General features: G+C 35.4%; 1 protein-coding gene across 2 annotated transcripts in view; it reads left to right on the top strand.

Annotated features, from left to right (window-relative positions):
* The window catches only part of PLCB1 (phospholipase C, beta 1 (phosphoinositide-specific)), a 591356-nt gene that overhangs the window by 461107 nt on the left and 111094 nt on the right, over positions 1-19155 (top strand). For both annotated transcript variants that reach the window (XM_004687179.2, XM_004687180.2), the window contains exons 16-23: positions 759-855; positions 3050-3134; positions 4447-4571; positions 9624-9778; positions 11664-11828; positions 13428-13527; positions 14762-14866; positions 15839-15948. In XM_004687179.2, the coding sequence (XP_004687236.1) occupies positions 759-855; positions 3050-3134; positions 4447-4571; positions 9624-9778; positions 11664-11828; positions 13428-13527; positions 14762-14866; positions 15839-15948 (942 nt within the window). The remainder of the gene's footprint in view (positions 1-758; positions 856-3049; positions 3135-4446; positions 4572-9623; positions 9779-11663; positions 11829-13427; positions 13528-14761; positions 14867-15838; positions 15949-19155) is intronic.

Genomic DNA, 19155 nt, shown 5'->3' with positions numbered 1-19155 from the left:
GCTGCTCCCCTCAGCAGTATACTTCCTCGATCTGCCTGTTCTGCTCCCCACTCTGTCTCTGGTGAAGCCTCTCACTGCCCCTGCACCTCTGGCCTGTACCCCAGTTCAGTATCATAAATACATAAATCTTAAAAAAAAATCAGGCAACCTAGAAACTGATCCACTGATCCCTGCACTACACGATAGAGCTTGACCAATAGCCACACAGTCACCAAGAAGGCAGAAAGGGAGGAATATTTATAAAGAAATACTTTGCTAATAGTTGCCTCATCCCATTCTATTTCCAAAAGAAAAACTTATTGTTTTTAGCAATTTTCAGTTCATCCAAATGTCACTACCAAATAATTTTCCTATTTTCGAGTGACTTCTTGATTGAGTAACCTCAGACATCATCTGTGGATAGATGAGATTTAGCTCAGAGCTTCTCCAACTTTAATGTGCATTTGAGCACAAGATAAAATCACAGGCTCTGATCCAGGAATTCTGTGGGGGCTAAGATGCTGCATGTCTAACCAGTGTTCAGGGGGCTGTTGATGCTCTGGCCCCAACATACCGGGAGCGGCCCCCAAGCCACCCTGTAGTAAGGAGGGCCACGGCTCCTACTTCCTGCTGTAATGACTTTTCTATCGACAATAAATATTTTCTGAGGAGAAGGGATGGTCTTCTACCCTTTCAGGGCACGTGATCATTTCCTGGGAAGATAAACCTCGAAAATATATTGTCGAATCTGGGAATGTTATTTTTCATTCTTCTTCCAGGGGACTGCTGGGAGTGAAGCCATGGCCACAGAAGAAATGTCCAACCTGGTGAACTATATTCAGCCCGTCAAGTTTGAGTCATTTGAAATTTCAAAAAGTAAGTTTTCTCTGGGGAAAAAAAGCTTCTTGTATCATATAATGATTGCTGGTAAAGTCTTGAATATATGCATGGGTTGACTAATTTATAATTTTATATACATGTTTAATATATGATATTTATCATATTTACATTTTATATAAAATTATATATTGTATATAAATTTGTATATCATGTGTATTAAAATATGTATAATCATTACCCCAGAAGAAAGTATTCCATGACTGTAATGACAAAGAAGCATAATAGGCTGTGTACATATTTGTCTAAAACACATTGAATCAGAGTACAGGTAATAAAAGGTTTTTTATTTGATTCTTGCTTGCACAATTCAGTCAACTTCATCCATTGTATAAATGACTATTGACATAAACTTTCTGCTTATCCCCTGAAGGGGAATCAGCCAGTAAAATGCTCGATCCTGAAACCTAGAAATAGACCAAATCAACAAATTCACCCTCATCTCATTTGTTTTATGTACTTAGGGGATCATATAATTAACTTCATGTCACTTTCATGTTTTCCCTATATCCAAATACATATCCATTCTGGGTGCAAGAAAAATATCTTCCTTCCACCTGGAGAAAAGAACCAATTATGAAATTGCCCTTCCTTTAAATTTGCGTGAAGTAAAAGATGCTTTCAAGTTAAGAGAATCCTTGGGACTTTTTAGCTTGTGTTCTTAAAAGCTGAGGTTTTGCTTAAACATAGGAGCTTCTCATAAAAGATAGCATTACCCATATGTCAAAATCTGTACCCTATGTAACATACTTTTATGTAATTTTGCCCAATGAGCCTTAACTTAGCACCATAAGCTATCTCAATCTCTACAACAGACTTTAATTTCATATATAGTTTATAAAGATCTCAATATTTATATTATCTATTTTAATTACTAATGCTTCTTATAAAATATCCAATTTGAAATATACTAAAGTAGTTAGTTTTATATTACTGAAAATTTCATTAGCTGTAAAATGAATTTTCCTAATTCATGAATCATAAAAAAAAAAAAAGCAAACAAACAAACAAACAAAAAAAACCTTGCTCTTGCTCTTCTAACCAAGATGAGAAAGAGCAGATGCATTTAAGTCTTATGGAAGCTGGTGACAGCAGCACCAATGTAAAAGTTTTACAACCAGTACTTTTCTTCCTAGGCTTTGTATCACTTTATCACATTTTTTAAATTGAATGCTGCACATATTTTACTGTTCTACCTACTTTTGACTCACTTTTAATTAGCGCTGTACTTACAATAATTAGTCATATCAAAATAGATTTTTGATGAACCAAGAAAAGGTTTACTGTAGAGTTGAGTATGGGTGAGGCGAAGCAGAAAGAAAAGTTCTGGGGATGACTAGGGAGAAAATGAGGTTTAATTATAAAAAGTAGGCATCAGAGAGGGGAAATGCCTCCAAGGAAAATCAGCTTAAAAAAACTAAGAGCTATGTAACAACACTTTTTAAAATGTGTATATATAGCAGCTTTTCAGTTGGGGAGAAGATGAAGTTGTTTGACTCTAAGTGTCTCCAAAATGAGAGCACTGTTTCATTTCTCTTTAGCTCCAGCTAAAGAGTTCCACTTGGGTTTCACTTTCAGATTGTTGTTCCTGTGTTCAGGAATAGTGAGACCTTTAGCACCTTCCTATCTCTGTCTCTCATATCTTATCTGAAAATGAGGAGATCAGGTTGGAAATTTTCCAAGAAACATTTGCTTTGCAAAACTATTACCTTGATATCACATGAATTGTTTGAACCAAAGGATATATGTATGCTGAGACCATGATAATATGGATAGAAAAGAGATAGTCGTCATTGGCATAAACACACCCAAATGGATTTAGAACAAAATCAACCCAAATGGATTTAGATCAAAAGATTTTAGAAAGTCACTGCTTTTTTTTATAAAACAGCTTTCATTGTTCTATTATCCACTATAAAATTCATTTTTTCATATTAAATCTACCACATCCCTAACCTGTTGCAACCATAAGCATATCTGAACCAACTAGGAAATAGAAGAATATTTGAGTGGAGTCAAGAGACTCAACTTTTGTTGCAGATTAATAGCTTCCCCCCGACCCCCAAGATATAAAACTACATTGAGTATTAACTTTAGCTTTATTGAATGCTTGCTTATTTGTCATCTGTTCTAATACTGAACTTTAATTTTACTCCTTACTATTTTTACTCAGAAAGAAATAGAAGTTTTGAAATGTCTTCCTTTGTGGAAACCAAAGGACTTGAGCAACTAACGAAGACACCAGTGGAATTTGTAGAGTATCCTTGATTTGACGAGTGACTGTTGAATTAACGCAATTAAAGTCCTGTGCTGTTTGCTTAAGTCTATAAATCTGGGCATGATAGTTTTGGGTTTCACAGGTGAAACTGAGTTGGGTCACCTAGCATTTGGAGAAGAAAATTGGCCTTGGGGTAAAGGAAGCCCAGATGTCAAGGTTACTTTCACATATTTAAGCAATTTGTCATTTTAACAATTGGCTCAGCCCTTCTATATGTTCTCTATAAGAGAGAAATAATGACTGCAGGTTTTGGCTTGCTATTGGTTTAGGGAACATATAAAAATATGTATGTGCGTGTAAGCTATACCTAGTGTGTCTATATATAACTTCTTGAAAATAGAAGTCCAGTCAAAAGATAGTTGGAGTGGAAATATTAATATGTTAGTAATAATGGTTATGTCGATACTGCTGACAACAGAACCTTTTTATTATGCAATGATCAAAAGAAAATGAAAAGAGAAATGTTTTTCTAAAATTAATAGTAAATGTCCCAAAGAGTTTGATTTCACAAAGCAAATCTTAGAATAAAGTCGGTTTTAAAACTCATCAAAAATAGGATGAGCAAATATAAAGGCCATAGTAGTTATATTATAAAAATCATTACCACTAGTATGCATTAAATACTATAATAGGCCTTTTTTTTTTTTTTTTTGGCTTGTCATTTAATCCTCACAACAGCCTTTTAACAAAGGAATTAAGTCTATTTTATGGATGAGGAAACTGAGGTCAGAAAAGTGAAATCTCCTGATGGAAAACTAATGACAGTAAGAACCAAAATACAAAACAGGTCAGAGCCCTCTGTGCTATATTTACCTTGTTATCAGTCATAATGAATACCATTGTCTTGGCAAATAGCATTCCCAGAGAAAGTTAAGAGAATGAACAGAGAGCGTTTCAAAAATAGCCATATCGTTCATATTATCTGCTTCTGCCAAAAACAATATTATCCCCTCACACAATTTGACATGCTTGAGCTGTGTGTGTCCTTAGACATTAAGCCTGTCCTTAATAATCTCCACGAAATCCCACTGACTTTGAATCACCCATTTTTGCTAACTCATAAAGTTTTCCCCCACCAGGGTCTACCAAGGTTATGCTACATTTACATTATAAAAACACATTTATTTTATTTGTTCAGATTTTTTTACATATTTCACCCACTGAGATCTTGAATATATATTTCATTTTCCCAAAACAGAAAGATTGGAGGTGACATCTCAGTTAATATTATGAACTAATTATTTTGATAATTGTATTGCTAATTGTATTCACTACTTAACATGATGGTCCAGATATAACAAAATGCAGCTTAGTAGGATATATCCAAAAGGAACACGAGTGGATTCATCCAACTACATGCCTCAGCTCTTCTGGAATGCAGGTTGCCAAATGGTTGCACTTAATTTCCAAACAGTAGGTAAGTAACATGATTACTACTTTCCATTCTCTATAAAGTCACATTTCTGGGGATCTGAAAACCATTCCCAAGTGACTGGGGAAAAAAATGTCCAGACTTGTTTGGAAAAACAAACAAAAGCAAATATCAGTGAAGGAAGTATCAATGCAAAGTTGGTGAACTTTGAAAATTGAGAAGTTGTCATCAGTAATTTAATCAATTTTTTTATCAAATGTACATCAGTAATGTTTCTGCTTTCTACCTAAAGGTCTATTTTTAATCAAAAAAACTTACATTCTTTAAAATAATAGGTACTTATTATTATAATAGGTAGAAAATTTGAAAAATTCAAATAACTATATAAAGGAAATAAAAGTACCAAGAATGCTATGATTTAAAGATATAAACTCTGTCAGCTTTTAGCTTGGCACTAATTTTTGGCTGTGTATGTGAGTGCCTTTCACATCATTTTTTTTTTACATATGGACATATTCATATAAGTGTGTAGATATATAATCTCCAGTGCTATTCACAAACATGTAATGTAATATCTATGCACTAAGCATGTTTAAAAAATCACTTAAGTCTATTTCTATCATTAGACATTAGAATTTTTTTATTATAAATAATGTTCTAAAGATTGTCTGGAATATCATTTATCAAGTCTATCTCCTAATGTTCTTTTGGAAAAGCTCCTAAAACAGAATTGCTCTTTAAAGGAAGTGAAAGTTTTAAGAACCTCTGAGCATCATGCCAAATTGTTCATCAAAAATGTTGCACTGGGTTTCTCCTTCATCAGTAATGCATAATACAAATTGAACCTTCTTACTTGAGGTCTTGGTTAAGTATTAAGTAATAATGATAATAAAAACATCATTTCAATTTCGTCTTGTTGACTAATGCTGAGGGTGAACACTTTAAGCGTGAATTTTCCTTTGTGTATTTCTGCTTTTAGGAATTGCCTGATCAAGGCTCTTGTCAACTTTCCTATTCATTTCTGGTGTAGGCAAATTCTTTTAGATTTGACTTTTCAGTGAAACTCCTTACCCTTCCTTCCGTCTTGAAAATCATCATACAGGAATGAAGGACTCTAAACTGGAAAATCTCAGTACCCCCTGCATTCCCTTCTTGCCTTAAGGTTCTATTGACAAATCTGGCCTTTTGTTGGTGTCCCTGTTTTCTTCTCCCTGTTTTTTGCAGTCTATGCTTGTCATTGGCTTTCAGTAGTTTTACTCTAGTGTGTCTTGGAGTCTGTCTGGTATCATTGTGTTTGAAGCTCTTAGGTCAGGATGTTGGGTTCATTTCCTAGGTTGAAATGTTTCTCGGCAGTTATTTTTTTTTTTTAAGATTTATTTATTTATTCATATAGAACTGGGGTATAGGCCAGAGATGCGAAGGGTGAGAGGATTCACCAGAGACAGAGTGGGGAGCAGAACAGGCAGACTGACGAAGTACACTGCTGAGGGAGCAGCGGGCGGGTCAGGAGAGGTCTGCCGCACCATGTGGTCTCTTCCCGGGCAGGCGGGAATCGAACTCATGCAGAAGTGGTTTAAGCTTCTTAATGCTGTGCTTTAACCCGCTGTGCCACAAGGGAGGGCCTCAGCAGTTATTTTTTTACGTTTTCTATGACCTTGTCTTTCTCTTCTCCTCATAACATGGATGTTATTTCTCCAGCTTTTCTCAGAATCTAACACTATTTCAAACACAATTTTTATTTTTTAATTCATTTGTCTCTGTTGTTCTGTTTGTGTGTTCTCTAACAACGGGCTTTGTAGATCATTAATGCTCTGCATTACTGTGTTTGTCTTCTGTTACGCCCCTCTATTATATTTTTAATTCACTGATAGTAATTTTTAAATCCATTAATCCTAATTATAACATATTTTCTCACTCCTTATCCTGCTCCTAATTTACATCATCCCATTGCGGATTAGTTTTGCTTTGTTTTAAATTCTGCAAGCATCAGTTATAACAATTCCTCTTTAGGCATATTCTGTAGTTCTCCTGCTCTGAGACTTTTGTTGTTTGTTTGGCTTCAGCTTTTGTGACGTTCTTCTGTCTCTTCATTTTTAGTTTTTACAGGGACAAATTTCAGGGAGCATCAGGGACTCAAGCTTCCCTCCCTACCAGGACCCCTCCTCTAAGCCAACTCACTGGCTCAAATGCCTCTTAGAATCCATGCTAACCTCACCCTCTAGGTTCTTTGAGTATTGGATGCATCACTGTGGACTGCAGTTGTAACAGGACTACACACAGGGATTTGTTCTCTGCTTACCCTGGGGTACTAGCTCCTGAAAAACTCTAGGTAGTGAAACACTTGTCTCAGTGTTGGCCCTGGGAGTAGGGTTCCTGGCAGGTATTTCAACCATCTCATCTTCACGCTGCATATAACAGCCACTTCTATGAGGAGATGCAGGTGATCACACCTGGCTCTGCTCTTCAGCTGTTCTACATTGGAAGCTTGAGGCTCAAGCCAATAACCATTACTCTGTACCCTTCACCCTGAGTTCTCCAACAGTGTACCCTTTGTCCTGGGTCCCAACTCTCTGAACCCCCTTAGCTCCAAAGCCCCTGAGTCAAAGCTGTAAGAGGGCTCTGGCTGCAGCCACCCTTCCCTCACATGTACTGCTCAGGTATCATCACTACAAACATGATTCAGCTGGATATTTTTCTCCCCCTGTCTACCAAACTATTGTCTGGTAGCATTTGGCAATGTCTACCAGCATTTGCCTGCCTTTCTTTCAAGGTGTACTAACTTTATTCTGCTATGATTTAGTTATGAGACTATGAAGGAGGCGAATCCATTGTCTTTGCTCTGCTGCTATCTTTCTGGGTTTCTCCACTTATAATAATGCTTTTTATATAAAGACCATGTTGTCTTATATTGTGAAATCAAGAAAAATTGGTTTTATGGACAAATTGATTAACATTTTATAAATGTATGTTTTATTTTTGTGATTACAATTTTCCACCATAGTCAGAGTCATACTCCAATTTCTCTCATTTTTTTTGATAATCTTTCATACATCCAAATTTAAATTTGTTATATAATCTCAGTAAGAGATCAGTTCCTTTTTATGAAGAACTGGAATTACAACGCAATTGGTGAGACTTTTATTTTAGTTAATTTAAGCCTATTTTTTAACTTATATTCTTTTCCATTTATAAATTTGTCTGTCTCCTTGGAACTAATAATTTACTCTTTTTATTATAATGCTTAGTAATACTGATACCTAGAAGTGAAAATTTTCCTTTATTGCTATCTTCACTCCTTTTCTTGCCATTGCAATGGGATTCCTGTGCCATGAATTTGGTTTGTTACTTTGTTTCCTTCCCCTCTCTCTGAGGAAAAATAGATTTTTATTAAAATCACGTTAAAGTTATAAATTCATCTAAATAAAGCTATCACCTTTCAATTTTAGTTTTATCACAGAAAGAATGTCATTCTTTTTTACCATAAAAGTTTTTTTCTTGTACCTCAGCAAAATGATTCATCTTTGTTAGAGATTCTTTAGATGACTTCTTTTTTAATTATGTTTTAACAGACTATACATTTATTTTATAAGTGTATTTTAAAATGATTATCTTCCTAAGTTCTTATAATGGTTTGTTTTGCCAGTAGTTTCTATTGAGTTTTTTAGCTATACAATCATAGTAATTTATTCATATTCAGCTTCCCCCATGTATTAGTGCTTTAGAGTTTTGGTTCTAGAATAATATCAGATAATAGCATTAGAGTTCATGTCTTTCTCTTCATCTTGACACAATAGTTCTTTCATTTTCTGATAGCATTGAATAGATGTTGGCTGTAACTTTGAGACAGATATTCTTTCATACACATGTCCTCATTAACTCACATATTATAGGGATTTGCAGTGCATGTTCTTCAATGTCTTTTTGACATCTATTGGGATGATCACATATTCATCTCTTCTCTTGTAGGAAATTATGATGTGCTATTATTAGAGCTCATAATATGTACTAATCCTTTAGTTTCTTGTATAAATTCTACACTCTTGTGTGTTATTATTTTAGAACATATGCCTTGTTAAAGTGGTTTCTTGAGTTCATTTTTTTCAAGTATTTAAAATTTATTTGAAATACACTTATCAAGCATTTTTTAAAGTATTTCAAATTTACCACTTTCTTTTGTTGGCATTTTGTGCAATTTTGGTTAGATCAGCTTAATAAAATGTGAAATAAATTTTCACTTATTTCTCCTGATCTAAAAAGATTAGGTACATGAAAATTTGAAATAGTTGTTATGATTACCTCTTTTTTATCAACATGAATGAGAGGTAATAATGTGGAACAAATGACAATTGCACAGATTCCTTATTGCTTTAAATAAATGAGTGTGGATATTAATTTTCTGTAGATTATGTCATAGGAAAACCTTGACACTAACGTTTGTCCTTTAGGTATGAATCAGTGTATAATCAGATGTGGTGGTAGATAAGCTAAGGAGTGTACACTTTCAAATGTATTCATTTGTTATAGAATCCACTGCAGAGTTTTAGTGAAGTCCATCCTCAAAAATATGGGTTAGGGGAATACAATTTAAGCTTTCTGAAGGGCATTTTAGCAAATATCAAAAAACTTTTCCAATGTGTATATCTTTTGACCTAGAAATTTTATTTATTTTATTTTATTTATAACTTCAAGGATTTCATCACAATAATGTTCATCAAAATATGACATGTAAAAATGAAGACTTAGAAGACTCTGAAATATACCAAAGGAGTGGTGTAATATATTTATTCAGATATATCCCTTCAAAGGAATCATATACAACTTTTAAAATTAAAACAGACAAATATTTAGTGGAGTGGATAAGCTAAATGTTCAAAATATATTTGAAATAGAAAACAGAATATACCCAACATGTTTGTAACAATTTATCTCTGGATTTGGATTTCTTTATCTTATTTGTGCTTTATAAGTTCCCATAGTAAATAAATATTTCTTTTTAAAAGAGGAACAGTCATAAAATGGACTATGATGTGATGCAATTTACTTTCTTGCTACACATATAAAAACAATTGCAATTAACCTTGTGTTTTTGATATTCAGACCTGGCTATGCAAATAAATATGGGGATGTATGAATACAATGGGAAGAGTGGCTACAGATTAAAGCCAGAGTTCATGAGGAGACCTGACAAACATTTTGATCCATTTACCGAAGGCATTGTAGATGGGATTGTGGCCAACACCTTATCTGTTAAGGTATGTATACTTCTGTTGCACAGTTATTCCCCAAATAATCTTTAGACATCAATTCTGTGTAAAGAAGTAGTCATTAAAAATATACTTATTCCAAAGTCTCTACTTCCTGCAGGCACCTTGTTCTTTAAGGACATAATTCACATTAAAAATTTTCAGAAGCTACATCGATGAGATCATATAACTAATCTTTAAAAGGAGAATAATTCTTTTAAAGAATAATCTTTAAAAATCTTTAAAAGGAGAATAAGTCAAAACAAGTTGGTGAGATTCTCAATGGCCAATCCTTTCTGTTGGTGTAAATATCCCACACTGAAATGTAACCATGTAAATGACTGACCATAATGGAGAAATTCTTGGGTCTTTCCTCCCCAATCAGTTACAGGAAAAATACTTATATTGAGCAAAATTAGAGATAAAAGTGTTCTCTCAATAAATTGTTAAATATAGATTAAAAGTTCTCAGGTTACCATAGCATGTGACTCTATCTAGAACCAAGACTTAGCTCCCATCTGTCTAGTAGTGCCTTTGTTTAGATCCTCTGACACAGACTTTAAACTGCCAGTGAGTTCAAAAGGTGTTCCACCCTCCTATTTTGCTGATGATGATGCTGAGGTTCAGTGTCATTAATTTAGTTAAGGCTTTCTGTTTCGTTGAAGTATCTTAAGCACACCAAATCTCTGGTGGGGTTGAATTACCAGTGTGACTCACATAACTTGGAAGTTTCAAGCATATAAAATGTCTGCTAAGACATTCTCCTGTAGAATTTTGAGTTAAATAGATTGTTGCTTACAGGTGTTAAACACTCAGGCTAAAGAACGTATTCATGAGAAATGAGTGTTCCCAGAATAAGTTCAGAGCAGTCTCGTCCTTGAAACTTTCACACTCACTTGTTCAGGATCTCTGACCATGCACTGGCTTTGGCCATTGAAGATCCTTCTTAAGCTGCCTGTATGTCCAGTTTCTGAGCCAGCCATAATCTTGGTGTTTCTGTCCCTTTCATGGACTCGAGCTGGGAAAACTCTTGGTCAGCAGGCAGCTTTATCAATCCAACAACCCAAATTCACCAGATTGGCTTCTTCAGTCTTTCTTTCTTCTACTTTTCTCTCCAGTCATCTTGTTTGCCTCTTTTGTTTGCAGCTTTTATGGCACCTGAGGAGCTCTTAGATTTTAAAAATAGGATTAGAAAAAATGGGATAACTGAGAAACTTTTTATGACTGTGTCATTTTAAAATCTTCAAAATTATTATTTTTATAGCTACACAATGGGTGGAAAATTAACAGATAAAATTATGGGTGATGATATCCTGGCTTGATGATTTGGTATTTGTCTAATTTGGTGTTTGGTTGGTTATATCATCATTGTGCCTTTTTATTTTAAACTCTAACAACCCTGAGAACTGGAATAGCATAGTGTTTCATCCTACTTGAATCTTCTGAACATGAAGAAGTTTTTAAATGCTGGAGTTTCTACCATAGTGCCTTAAATTTTTTCTCTTTAATGACCTTTTTGTTTCATCTTTAATAATGTTAAAATGAGACTTTCTTGTAGCATTTTAACTACTAGAAAAAGCCTTATACTCAGTGGGTTCAAAAGATCAGTCTTTAACATTTAATAGATGTAGCATAAGTTAAAAGTGCAGAATTTCATTAAACTCTCTATATTTGTTCATTTATTTTCCCCTAAAGCCTTTAGCTTGTTACTTAACTCCCTTTAACTCAGAATTTTTAATATCTCTTTATCAATTCTTTAACCAAAAGAGAAATCGCATTTGTATTCTTATATTTTACATTGATTGTAAGTCAACATTCACTAGAAACCTCTTCAAAGAATTCTCATATATCATTATTATTTACTTATCAAGTTCCCTTTTTAATTACTTTCTAGATAATTTCAGGTCAGTTTCTTTCTGATAAGAAAGTCGGGACTTATGTGGAAGTGGATATGTTTGGTTTGCCAGTAGACACAAGGAGAAAGGCATTTAAGACCAAGACATCACAGGGAAATGCTGTAAATCCTGTCTGGGAAGAAGAACCCATTGTATTCAAAAAGGTTGGTCTCCTTTTCTGGACATAAGATATAACTGCTTGTTTCATGTGTTTTATACTGTGGATAAAAAAAATAAAACTCAAAGAATTATTTGTTACTTAACTTGGGAATTTACATATTCATAAAGTAATACTATTTTCAAAGCTATCTTAAAAACTGTTCCAGAACACTGTGCATCACTTATTTGGCTTTTCAAAGTTGTATTGTAAATCAAAATTTTAATATATCTCATTTGGAAAACCAGAACGGCATACATTTAAATCATCTCCTTTCATAATACATATGATAAACTATACCTTTTCATTGTAACTCAAATGAAGTAGAGTAGAAAGTAGGGCATAATCTGGTTGTTGAAGGAAGTCCACACGTCCTTTTATTTTTAAGATTTATTTTATTTATATAAACAAAAATGGAGTACAGGCCAGAGGTGCAATGTGAGAGGATTCACTAGAGACAGAGAAGAGAGCAGAACAGGAGATCGACGAAGTACATTGGTGAGGAGAGCAGCGTGTGAGTCAGGAGAGGTCTGACACACCATGTGGGTCACCTCCCTGGCAAGGCATCAAACTCACACTGAAGCAGCTGCAGGGAGCTTCACAGTCCTGTGCTTTAACCCGTTGCACTAACAGGGAAGTCCCACATCATTTTAAAAGAGCATTTATAAGAACAACTAAAGGCCATTGGTCATTTGCTGTCATCTAGACTGTCTTACAGAGTTAAAGCCTTTTATATTCTACTGGGATGTAAATCTGCCTTCTTTCTACCTCCAGTGAAACAAACCTTTATGGGATTTACCAAAAGGAAGAAACTAAGACCAGTAATGCAAAGTAGACTTGCATACCACACCCTTTCCTTTATCTGGCCAGAATTTATTCAGGGCCAGTTTTCTGCAAAGAGAATATCTGTGTTAACTGTCTCCATGCTCATGCTCCAGTCTTGTCTTATGTTAGTTGGATTAATAATAGTATCTATTTCATAGAGCTATACAAGTATTCGCCAATACATTGAAAGCATCTAGAAAATGTCTGACATTTTAAAAATAGTAAATAATATTAATTTTCTATTTTTGCTAGTGTTGTTAATTTTGAAGGATACAGTCTGTCTCTTGTTGTTGACTTAACTATGTGGTCTGCATGTTTTACTTTACAAGGGGGAAAAACTACTTGTTGTTCATTTAAGTATTCACAAATTTATAAAACAATCACATTAGAAAGCAATCCTGAAAGCTATTTTTCATGTTGAAAGATTCAGATTAATTTGCTTTGAACATATATGTGTAAATTCTCAGATTGTGATAAATAGTGTAATATTCAAACACAAAACTTATGTCATTTCTACATTGAAAATGTCCATGTCAAAAGTAAATGGTCTATGTATTGAACAATTTCCCCATTAGAACAAGGTGACAAAACATAATGGTAGATCTCAATCCTGTTGAATGTTAAATTATAGCTATAGAGCCACAATTTACCATTGTTTTAATTAGCTAAATAAAAACTTCTACTAGATTTGGAGGAGTAGGGTCTATTTGAGCATACCTTTACATTTTTTCCTTGGAGTTACTCATTCTCATGACCCTGTGTATCCTTAATGTTCCTGTAGGTGGTTCTTCCTTCTCTGGCTTGTTTGAGGGTAGCAGTTTATGAAGAAGGAGGTAAATTTATCGGTCATCGGATCTTGCCAGTACAAGCAATTCGGCCAGGTATGGATAGACAGTATGTTGAGAAATGTTTTTATCAAAGCTGTAAAGAAAACTGGCACTGCCCTATGTGATTATTAATGAATTATTTAGGAAACTCTATGCTGCTTTGTAATTTGTTATACAACAGTAGTCATACCTCTATTCAAATCTGGAAGTTTTACATTTTTTGTGGGATTACTCAACTCTTACCAAGGTAATCGTGTATCACAAACTATCTGAAAACTCAGTGGTTTAATGTTACTGGGCAACCCCAATATGAAGTGGGTTGTCCTGAGTGTGGGTCCTCACCTGTACTCTTACTATAAATAATGAGACTCAACTGCAGACACACACAAAAGGGCTAATAGAGGGTCTATTTTTCAAAAAAGGGAAAATGAAAAAGGGATAACTCGGAGAAAAAGAAAAAGATAAATTGGTAAATGTGCCCTACCATTTCCACTGAGCTAAAGTCCAATAAAATGCTAAAAAGCCAGTGAAAAGCCAAGGGCCCCCAAGGCCTACCTGTCTGGTTATATGCCATACCTGGCAGCTTAACACCCTCAGTTCCCAGCAGTCCTCCCTTCAGTGATGATGACATGGGGTTTGTAGTCCTTCGTGTCTTGGATCTCTTTGGTTTGGGGTGGAGGTGGGGTCCAGAGAAATTGTTTGTGGAGTTTGTTCAGAACATGCTATCTCTTTAACACGTGTGATGCTGCATGCTTGCAAGTCTGAGGATTGGTTGAGTTCTGCTGGGCTCTGCCATGGAGCCCGGCCTCAGGCTCTGTGTATATTCATAGGCTCAGACTGAAGGGGCTTTGGGGCCCACAGTTTGTGCTTCTCACTGTTGCCCACTGGAATGGAGAAGGGCATGATGAACTCTGCAAGTGCATTTTAAGTTTGTTTGCACGACCTCACGAACATCCCATTCAACAAAGAAGAGCGATTACCTAAGCTCCAAGTCTAGAAATCATAGACAGGAGATGACTCTGGATCAATCGTCCAATCTATGACAGGCAGTTTGAATTCACTTTTGTGTGGAAAACCTTGGCTGGAAAGGAAAAAACTCAAAATCAACACTGTTTTCCTATTTGGTGAGAAAACTAACTTACCACACAAAACCATGTGATTAAAATGAGAAACAGTTGACTTGTGACCTAAAGTCACAAAATACAAACACTTCCGTCACATAGCTGTTCCTGTGTGCTAATTAATGTTGTGAAGAAAATATGTGATAAGGATCATTGCCACCCTCCAGGTTATCACTACATTTCTCTGCGGAATGAAAGGAACCAGCCCCTGATGCTGCCAGCTGTCTTTGTCTACATAGAGGTGAAAGACTATGTTCCAGACACCTATGCAGGTAAACAACCTAACTCGCAGGGATATTTCAGCCATGGTCACCAGTTTCTGTGGCTTCATGGAAGGAAAACTGAACCCAACAAAGGAATACAATTCTGGCCTCAGAATTACCATCATTTTTCTATGCATGTTTATAGGTAAATTGCTCATGCCTTTGTGAATATATTTTTAAGACCCGAGAAAGTTTTGAGCATATTTATTAACTGAGAGTAATAATTTTGTGGACACACTACTTAATCCACACTACCTGGTGCTGTAGCTTTTTTTCTGTACAATGGATTTTTCTTCAGTCGGTGTTAAAACCCTGATGGCTGGAATCCTAAGTTTGGAAGAATTAATTTATGGCAATGTCAACCAGGAATCAAATTTAATGCTTATGATACTAAGTGGTCTGGTACCAGAAACTAGAGCTACTGGGGAGTGATGGAATCTCTGGCAAACTTGGAACACATGGCCCATCCAAAAATAGCAACTATAACCCACTCCAGCAAATGATGCCATGTGCTAATAATATCCATACTGCCAAATTTTTGGATTGTTCCTTTTTATATGAAATGTCCACTTATAAAACCCACTTGGGTCACATAGGACAAGGGTGTGAGCCATTGCTGGAATAAATGGAACTCTCCAAAAGAAATTAACAAATGTGAAGTATTGTAGCATCCTGATTTGGAACCTGTCCAGTTTGACTCTTAGCGATAATCAACTTTCAGTGCTTTCTTTCTGAGATTTCAGCAGAGTCCTGACTCTTGTCCATTTCCAAATTTTGGGTGGATGAGTGGATAATTATACGGCAAATGGAAATAAAAAAAAGGAAGATGAATAATGAATTGGCTATGAGTAGGTGAGTAGGTAGGTAATGAAGAAATAGATGGACTGGTAGATGGATGATTGGCTGGTTGGATAAATGGATGGATAGATGATAATCAATTTCTACAGATCCTTTCATCTAAAATGTCTCTTCTTTGTCTAGATGTGATTGAAGCTTTGTCAAATCCAATCCGTTATGTGAATCTGATGGAGCAAAGAGCTAAGCAACTGGCTGCTTTGACACTGGAAGACGAAGAAGAAGTAAAGAAAGAGGTGAGAGAATGTTCTAATCTTAAACATGACATTAAGTGGTAATTTCCAGATCCTTTAAGTATAATCGCTGGTTTCTCTTATGTAACATGACACCTCAGCAGAAGACAGTAGCACATAGGAAGAGCACTTTCATAGAATTTAGCATCCAGTTACAAAAAACCTACTGATTGATTAAATTTTTCATATCGTTCTCTTCTATCATCTTGTGAAATACCACCAATGTATTTATTTGTCTATAATCACATTTAATAGTACACATCTTTCTAATTCAGGCAAAAGTTTCTGTATGCTTTCATGTTGCTTAGGGTTGTTTAGGCCCTTTTAAAAAAAAAAGTGATTGTCAAGTCATTTAGTGTCTTCCTTTGTTTTTCCAGTAAAGTGCAGTATTTTCCATATGCTTTTATGGGATTCTTGCAACACATAAACTCTAATATGTAGTGTGATCCATAAGGTGTTTGCTGTCCTCTGAGAGGTGGGAGACACAGGGTCTTTGAGATTGCTGATCCTTTCGCACTCTGGTGGCTTTTCAAAGCCTTCTCTTGACACGTCAACATCAACATGTTATTTAGGAAGAATGTAACACTCACGGTATAGAAATGTAAAAGTTCTAGTCAGCTTCATTTTTGCTTCTATCCTAAAAATGATCAGAAAGGATTTTCAGTAAATATTATAATGTGAGTAAAATTTAGAGGATATTTGGATATTGTCAGCTTTAAGTAGCTTTAGAGGTATTGAAACACATAGATTCTATGTGGTCTAACAGATGAATCATTAAACCTGACTTCATTTTTGAAACTCAAGAAATAGATCATTTGCCCTTACCAGGTAAAACTGTGAAAAGTCACCTCACAGTCCAAACACCAGGTGCCCTTTATCTTGTCTTGTAATAATGTAAGTTTGTTTGAACCAGGCCACTGAAAATAAGTAGCTGTGGTTTTCTCAAAAGAAAATTCTATCTAGGACATAAGAGGCACAGGAGACACTATTTTAGCAGCAAAGACTTTTTTAGTATAATCCTTTTAAATTGGTAGTTTTAAAGGTCACTTATGTTTCAAAAGTAAAGACTTCATTATAAAATATTCCCAACTTTGTAATAGCTTAATGAGTTATTTTCATGGAACGACTTGCAAATCAAATAAGTAGGAAGTTGAAAATTCCTTGATACTTTGAGCAATAGACATTTATTCAGATCTTGTGTAAAGACAGATATATTTCCTTAACTTCCAACACAAATACAGTTCAAGGATAATAGAGGTTCAAGTTGTTTTTTGTTTTTTTTTCTCCTTTAAAGTCATCACTAAAGGGTGAGTTAAACAATGGAATATTACTCAACAACCAAAAAAATAAATAAATAAATAAACACATGCCTTTTGCAGCAACATGGATAGAACTGGAGAAGATCATGCTTAGAGAAATAAGCCAGAAAGAAAAGGGAAAATACCAGATAGTTTCACTCATAGCAGTAGCATAATGGAACAGGCAAGAAAATAATAATAATAATGAACAGCTATATACCAGAGACATTTTATGGGGATGGAGTGGGGAATAGGATCAAAAACAGTAGGGGGAGGGAAATATCTGGACTATGGTGATGGCACATGGGTGATTTGGTGATGGGAAGCCCAAGGAGATTGCAAATGAGATGGAAAAAGGCACAAAATGATGTAAAAATAAACTATTATATTATTTTTTTAAAAAGGGTGAGTTAATAAGTTGTAGAAAGTTGCAATTTGGGATTATATCAACGGACTTATAGTACTCATTGCTATTTCTCTAAATAACATGTCATACAGAAAAATATTGAGAACAAACAAAAGAAACAAAAAGCACCTCAGGAATCTTGCAAATCCTACTAACACTTTTAGTTTAGTCCCTTTTAGCATGTTTTTGAGGTATGTTTCTTTACAAATTTCTCAATTTTAAAACATTTTCAGAACCTCATTCTGTAATGTGGCTGTGAAAAGAAAATAAGTACATTTCTGATATACTAACTATAACATATTATGTGATTACATTAATGTTCAAATATAGTATTTGAATGTGACTTTTTGGACCCCTATAAGGAGTAGAGGAAAAAATGACTGCAAGGAGTATGTACTGAATGCTTATTATGTACCTGTCACCATCCTGAGCCCTTTATTTCAACTTGCATTTTATTTATCTTTTTTCTATGTTTCTGAATTATGTTGAGCTTATTTGCATTACTTTTCTAGATCATTTGGTAATTTTGAAAGTAGAATTAATATGTGTCAGTAATTCTCTTAAATACATTTTGCTTTCTGATTTTTCTTTTCAGTTAAAAAGAGCTTTAATAGAATTTGTGTGTAGTAGAAAGAAGAAAAGAAAGGTAGTGATGTTTAAAAAAAAAATTCAGATGTACCCATGTTCTGTGGGGAAATACCCAGCCAAACAGGGTTCACTCAAAGCAAGGCCACTGAGGCCTGCAAGCCTGCCAAAAGTCTAAGATCCCTTCCCGTGAAATCCCACAGGAATGGGGCAGAAGGGGCCAGGCAAGTCTGGAAGGAAAGGAGCGAAATCAAAATACAAGTCAAAATAAAGTCTGCCGGCGCAACGGGCTAGGACACAGCACCGCAAGCTGACCACAGCCACTTGTGTGTGAGTTCGATCCTCAGCCCGGGAGGTGATCCGCATGACGCAGCAGACCTCTCCTGACCTGCTTGCTGCTCCCCTCAGCAGTGTACTTTCTCAGTCTGCCTGTTCTGCTCCCCACTCTGTCTCTGGTGAATCCTCTCACCACCCCTGCACCTCTGGCCTGCACCCCAGTTCTGCATGTCTACATAAATAAATAAGCAAATGAATCTTAAAAATAAATAAATAAAATAAAGTAAGTAAATAAAGGCTGCCATTGACAGCCTCCCACAGGTCTCTCACCTCCGTCTCTTCCAGAGTCTCCTTCCATGTCCCCCAAGTCCCTGGTGCAAGCTCAAGGCCAAGAAACAACTGTAACTTCTTCACATGTCTCTCCGCTCCAAGTGCCTCCTCCAAGTCTCCTATTAGCAGGCTTCTCTCCCAAGCCCTTTTTTATTTTTTTTTTACTCTTTTTTTTTTTTTCATTTTAAATGTACTTTTTTCTTACATCATTGTTAATTTTTAGACAATCTATGATTTCTCCCCTCCAGTGTGGTCACCACCCTCCTCCCACCACCCATAGTCATCACCAAATTCCCTTGTGCTCTTCCTTCCACC

The sequence above is a fragment of the Condylura cristata genome, unplaced genomic scaffold (genome assembly GCF_000260355.1).
Source record: "Condylura cristata isolate star-nosed mole 26May11 unplaced genomic scaffold, ConCri1.0 scaffold00022, whole genome shotgun sequence".
In the NCBI taxonomy this organism is placed as follows: domain Eukaryota; kingdom Metazoa; phylum Chordata; class Mammalia; order Eulipotyphla; family Talpidae; genus Condylura; species Condylura cristata.
Note: the sequence above shows the minus strand (reverse complement) of the source record. Positions and strands in the feature narration are given on the sequence as shown.